Below are 6,472 nucleotides of genomic sequence, written 5' to 3'. Positions count from 1 at the left end.
TCGTACATTAGGTGTCGCAAAGCAACGAAGACATTGCAATTGTTTCCATACACAGTTTATGGTATTCAGTTGCTATTACCACTGGATTGTGAAAAACTACTTTTCTGTGGCTGGTTGCTTGCAAAAGCGAAGGATGACCTTCGCATGTTAGACGTTACTTTTTACTCAGATGAGATATGGTTCCTATCTTAAAGGTTATCTGCACTCTCAGAATGCTGTAGGGAAAATCGTCTTTCAATCCGTGACACTCTCTTTGGCCCTGTAAAGACTGGCTTGTGGTGTGCATTGTCTCGCCGTAGGATTTCTGGGACAATTTTCTTCGAAAACACCCTTAACTTAGAGCGCTACATCGACATAGTACATTAATTTTCCAGACGCCTTAGTGAGAGAATTTCCTAAGAATGGTTTGAACGATAGAACACAACGTATCGTACAGCATTGGCTATCCTGTTGTTCGGAGACAAAATGACTGTAAAGGAAAATGACCCCAACGCCTGCCGGATTTATCACCAACAGATTCTTTTTCTATAGTGCTATCTCAGTGATAATTCTTACCGCAATAACTCAAGCAATCTGGATTAACTGACAATCAGCATATGCAGTATCACTGCCGACTTTCATCCTGCATACTTGTGTGCCAAAACGAAGTGTTTCTTTGAGGCTGTGTCTGTTGATTCATGACAAATAATGACAACATAATTTGCATTTTAAATTTAATTAGTTACAAAGCCTTTGTAGACAGAAATAATGTGCTGAAGAATTCGTTTTGACAATTTTTGATGTGCCCTTGAACACTGTCGCATTTGTTAAATGGTTAAGCAGAAGATTGTCTAATTCAGAAATGAAGTCACCCGCCCAGACCTAAAAGAGATGCCGCGATTTTATGATGTTCATATCTCATTGTGACCACAAAATGGAAATTCAAACATACCAGAGAATTTAACGCAAGAAATATTTCTGATAACACGTATATGTTTTTATCAACCTGCTTATTATGTCATTTAACTGATGGTTAATATGTTGTATCAAATTTGGCGCCAATATTAACATTACCTAACATTTTAAATATGCGATTTTGACGATTCCTGCAATCCTATCTTTCATGACAACAGTTTAATGTCAGTCATATCCGCTTTCGTTCTCTTCCTTTCTCCTCCAAACAGTATATTAGGAACAGAAGATAAAGCGTTCTCATGGGACAACTACGTAACCAAGAAACTCTGGTATACCATTATTTGTTAAAATATCGATTCGTGTACTTATTTAAATTTTATGGGCACGCTGGTCTCTTGTTTCGCTCATTATGCAATCCTGAAGATGGAGGCGACATGTTTCTCCGAAACGTCAGTTCGCTTTCAACGGACTACATGGCGTTATATCTTTCTTTCTCGCATTCTTGGATATCGGACACACATTTTCGGCGAGTGACTCATCTTATGTAATTTATATATTACATTTACTATTTGTATTAGTGCATATTACGTAAACATACATAAACTGTGACAAAACTTTCAATTTAAATGGGACATTGTCAACAGCATAAACAGTGTCCTAATGGTCCTAATGGGCAAGCAGCCACTGCCAAGCTTACTTGTCTACCTGCTTCTTTCTCAGGTTTCTGAGAGTTCTGATCAGACGAAAAGACTTCGGAGTCGTAAGGTTTGAGAAAGATGGTTATCTGCGGCAAGACCCAGTAGTATGATTTTGATTCATGGTTACTACTAACATTTCGCAAATATTCTTTGCTTCGGACTCGTCTATGCCCTTTGCATTACGCAGGACAAATTGAACATGGCAGTCTCCAGTGGTGGAAGTGGTGATTTAGACTGGAGAAAAACAATAATTTTGCGCCTACAAAACAGGAACAAATCACAATGCAGCTGTTTTCAGGACCTCATATCGTTTCGTAAGTATTTTTAAACCGTGTCTCTTAAATTTATATCTTGGGAGATATTGGTTGCTCTATCAATATGCCTTGAAGAAACCTCATGTACACGAAAAGACGTGAATAAGGCGACCAAGTACACAGGTTGAATTTACAGATAATTGTATCTGAATTATGTAAACTATTTTTTTTTGTTTCAGACAATAGGTTATTTGATAGCTTTAATGCCTTACGAGGGGAAAATCTTCAGTTGACGGTGCAAAATGAGAAGGTGCGACAAGAGAACTTTGAACTCCAGAATCGAAGTGGATCTGGTGATGGGAAACCCAATGAGAAGATTCAGGCACTGGAACAGAAATTGCTTCATCAACAGGAGGAGCTGACAGAATTGCATCGGCGTAAGGGAGAGAATGCTCAACAGCTGATCGATTTAAACCATAAATTACAGGAAAAAGAAAAACAGTTGCGGGCTCATGAAGTGAGGTAAGAGATGTTAATGTGACAGTTTACAGCTGTGGTGCTTTCTTAAACTGTGCCTTTAAAGTTATGGTTCATGTTTTCATCTTTGTTGTTTTCTAATGTTTAGTTCTTTGTACATGAATGGGATGAAATTGAAGATAAATCATGAAAGTTTATCAGTGCTGTTAGTGAAGTTTACTATGAACCCTATTTGTTACTGAACAGACTTTCATTTTATATTCCAATTGTTGCTACACCTGACTGAGAATATATAGATCTACAGTCTTGACTTCCTGATTCTGTGGTTCATGTGGTCTGTGTCATTAATTTTCACTTTTGGAACTCTATGTAGTCCCATAGTGGAATAAGGTATGAAAATGAATGTGACCTAAGTATTGAAATTCGTTTTCAGTCCTTTTCAGTGGAATATGCCATATAAACTTTAATGAACACTTTCTGCCCCTATTAGAAATTTATGTTACCACAGACCAAAGATGATGGAACAATCTCACAGGTTGATGCGTCCACAGTGGAGGTCAAAATGAACATTTTACAGCATGGTAGAAGGGAAGGGTTTCAAAACCCTGGTAGCCTTAGTGTCTTGACCTTACCTGGGTAGACTTACAGATGAATCTGTGTGAAGGAAGTGGTATTAAGTTTGAAAATTGAAGACACAGACAATTTGAAGGAAAGAATAGATGTTGAATGTGATGCATGTAACAAGGATATCTCCTGGTTGCCTGGTTGTTGGTGGTTTCTTTTTGGGCTTGCTTTTTGACCCTGAAGATGGAGGCACCATGTTCCTCCGAAATTTTGTATTTCTACCAGACTTGACAGTGTTACCTCCTAGAAGATCATACTCTCCTTTATCTTTATATTCGTTTCTTGGCACTGATGTGTTAATGTTTTGTATCTGGGTATGTAAATTTTAAATAAGACTAACATTTGAATGCATTAGAGTGGCCAGAGCCCTCTTAAGTTTGCTACTGTAGGTGGAACAAAAAGGTAAGTTATAAATGTGGCAGACAAAATTATGCTATTTGAAGTGATAAATTAGACAAAAGAATAATGTTTTGAATTTATTACTGTTTTTCAGCTTGGCAGACAGCGTGGCTGTAAATAGTACATTAAGAGCAGAAATACAGATGTACCAGAATAACGCAAAAGAACTTGAAAATATGAATCAGATGTTGAAAGATGAACATCAAGCCTTACATTTAGCATTTGTGTCTTTAGAAGAGAAGCTGAGAAAAGCTCAGGTAAACCCAGTTGTATTACATGTGAAGTCATGCTGTATGTAGGACAGTAAGATTTATTGAAACTTAATGGTAAAGTTTATGTATTTTGAATGTAATATATGATTTTGACTTAGGAACATCATTTATATTTATTTACATTTTTTGTTACTTACAAATATTATGCACAATTTGGCATACCCGAATACTGAGAAATCCAAATTGCATACTTTATATGTCTAGTGTGATTTATAATATTTTTATTGTAGCTGTTTACAGTTTACAAAGTCTATATGTATGTAAGTGCAGGGACCGCCTCTGTGGTCTAGTGGTCAGCGTTCCTGGCTACAGATCCAGGGGTCCGGGTTCGATTCCCGGCACTACCAGATATTTTATGAGAAGTAGTGGATCTGGAACGGGGTCCACTCAGCCTTGTGATGATAATGATGATAATTTAGGAGCTATTTCAAGGAAATAGCGGCTGAGGTCTAGAAAACTGAAATTAACAGCCATGGCGATTCGTTGCACTGACCATGCGACACCCTCTATCCGCAAATTTGGCACTAAACTTTGCCGACAGGCGGCGGTCGCTCGGCCAGTATAGTTCGCTTGTGGACAAAAATCAGTTTTTTTATGTAATTGCAAGCACATTTTGGCAACTGGCGACATTTTCCACAAACTAATTTATGTAGCCATTGCAGCACATTGTGTATTATTATCTGTCTCACTGCATTTGTCAGATATGGGAATAAAAATGGGAGTACAGTGAAACAGTACATCAGCTGTTCACAGACTTCAAGAAAGCCTGTGATTCATTTAAGAGGGAATTATTGTACAGTACTCTGATAGAGTTTGAGGTATCCATAAAACTACTTAGACTGATTAAAATGTGTGTAAGTGAGACATGTAGTGACGTCCGTATAGGTAAACGTTCGTCTGATAATTTTCCTATCCAGAGTAAGGAGATGCTTTATTGCCACTGCTATTCAGCTTTGCTTTAGAATGCCATTAGGAAGGTCCAGGAAAACCAGGTGGGACTGAAATTAAATGGGACACATCAGCTGTTGGTCTATGCTGATGATGTGAATCTACTAGGTGATAATACAAAAAAAAAAGGACTTTGTGGCCTGTAGTCCACAAGCGAACTATACCGACCGAGTGACCATCGCTTGTCCGTGAAGTTATTGCCAACTTTTGTGCATAGAGGGTGCAACGGATCCCCACAGCTGTTAATCTCAGTTTTCTAGACCGGAGCCGCTATTTCCTTGAAATAGCTCCTCAATTATCCTCACGAGGCTGAGTGTTTCTCTGTTTCTCAGAAAATCTGGTAGTGCTGGCAATTGAACCTGGGATCTCTGGATTATCCAGGAACTCTGACCACTAGACCACATAGACGGTCTACTAGGTGATAATATAGCTACCATATAGTAAAAACAAATTTTGACTGACGCTACTAAGGAAGTTGGTCTAGAAGTAAACACTGCGAAAACTAAGTATATGCTGCTGTCTCGTCACCAAAATGCAGGGCAAAATCATGATATAAAGATAGGAAACAAGACGTTTTGAAGATGTGGCACAGTCAGATGTTTGGGAACAACAATAACAGATTGAAACCTGATTCAGGAGGAAATTAAGAGGAGATTGAACTCGGGTAATACTTCCTACCATTCAGTCCAGAACCTTTCTTGTTCTCATCTGCTGTCCAAAAACATAAAAATTAGAATATACAAAACTATAATTTTGCCTGTGGTTCTCTATGGATGTGAAACTTGGTCTCTGACATTAAGGGAGGAACGCAGACTGAGGGTGTTTCTGAACAGGATGTTTAGGAGAATGTTTCGAAAGAAGAGAGATGAAGTGATAAGAGGTTGGAGAAAACTGCATAATGAGGTGCTTCATAACCTCTACTCTTCTCCACGTATAATTAGAAAGATCAAGTGAAGGAGGATAAGATGGGTAGGGCATGTAGCACAAGTGGAGGGAAGAGGAATGCATGTAGGATATTGGTGGGAAAGTCAGAAGGAAAGAGGTCATTGGAAAGACCAAAATGTGTAGGTGGGTGGACAATATTAAAGTGGGCCTTAGATAGATAGAATGGGCTGGTAGGATTGGATTTATGTGGCTCAGGATAGGGACTGTGGAGGGCCCTTGTTAGCACGATAATGAACCTTCAGGTTCCATAAGATGCCAGGAATTTCTTTTTTAAGAAGGGCTCAGCTTCATGAAGTTAGTTATCTATCTCGTATCTTTGTGTACAGTGTCAAATACTGTATTTAATTTTTAAACATTGTGGTTGATAAAGTCTATTCAGACCATTAGAGTCCCCAGACATATTTTGTTAATATGTTAAGTGGTTATTGCATTCCCAGTATTTTTATATGAATGTTAGGCTGAGATGGGGGTACGTGGTAGCGTAGTTGGTTGAGGCACTATGTTAGAAGCCAGAACGTCACAGGTTAAAGTTCCGATGAGGTCATTGGATTTTTTTCAGTTGACCTAATCCTTCCAGCTGTACTATAGCCCTGGGGTTGACTCAGCCTCTAGCAGAAATTAGTACCAGGAATATTCTTTGGGGTATAAGGAGGCCGGTGCATAGGGCTGACAACTTTGCTGCCATCTATGAGCTGATTGTCTAGAAAATGTGGGAGCCTCAACATCTCACAACCCTATGGGCCTTCACAGCCTCTTACAGGGGTAAATAATGCCTCCTATTTTTTTGTGTTAATATGTAACGTCTGAGATGGATGTTGGTGGTGTTGTACTAAAGGTTGAACCTTCCCGCCAATCTACTGTTTGGTTGTCGTGCGACAGATAGCGACAGCAGAGCAGTCTACCAAAATGGTGTCTGACATAGAAGTGCGTATGAAACACAGATGTGTTATTGAATTTCTCC

At 38.8% G+C, this 6,472-nt stretch overlaps 1 protein-coding gene across 1 annotated transcript in view; it reads left to right on the top strand.

Moving 5' to 3' along the window:
• The first annotated feature begins 1,589 nt into the window (after positions 1–1,589).
• The window catches only part of LOC111861385 (autophagy-related protein 16-1), a 616,691-nt gene continuing 611,808 nt past the window's right edge, over positions 1,590–6,472 (top strand). Inside the window, exons 1-3 of the mRNA XM_023845910.2 lie at positions 1,590–1,906; positions 2,086–2,368; positions 3,441–3,603. Coding sequence (XP_023701678.1) covers positions 1,792–1,906; positions 2,086–2,368; positions 3,441–3,603 — 561 coding nt within the window. The 5' untranslated portion in view covers positions 1,590–1,791. The remainder of the gene's footprint in view (positions 1,907–2,085; positions 2,369–3,440; positions 3,604–6,472) is intronic.

The sequence above is a fragment of the Cryptotermes secundus genome, unplaced genomic scaffold (assembly GCF_002891405.2).
Source record: "Cryptotermes secundus unplaced genomic scaffold, Csec_1.0 scaffold16, whole genome shotgun sequence".
Lineage (NCBI taxonomy): Eukaryota > Metazoa > Arthropoda > Insecta > Blattodea > Kalotermitidae > Cryptotermes > Cryptotermes secundus.
The sequence above is the reverse complement of the archived record's forward strand: the minus strand, read 5'-3'. Positions and strand labels throughout refer to the sequence as shown.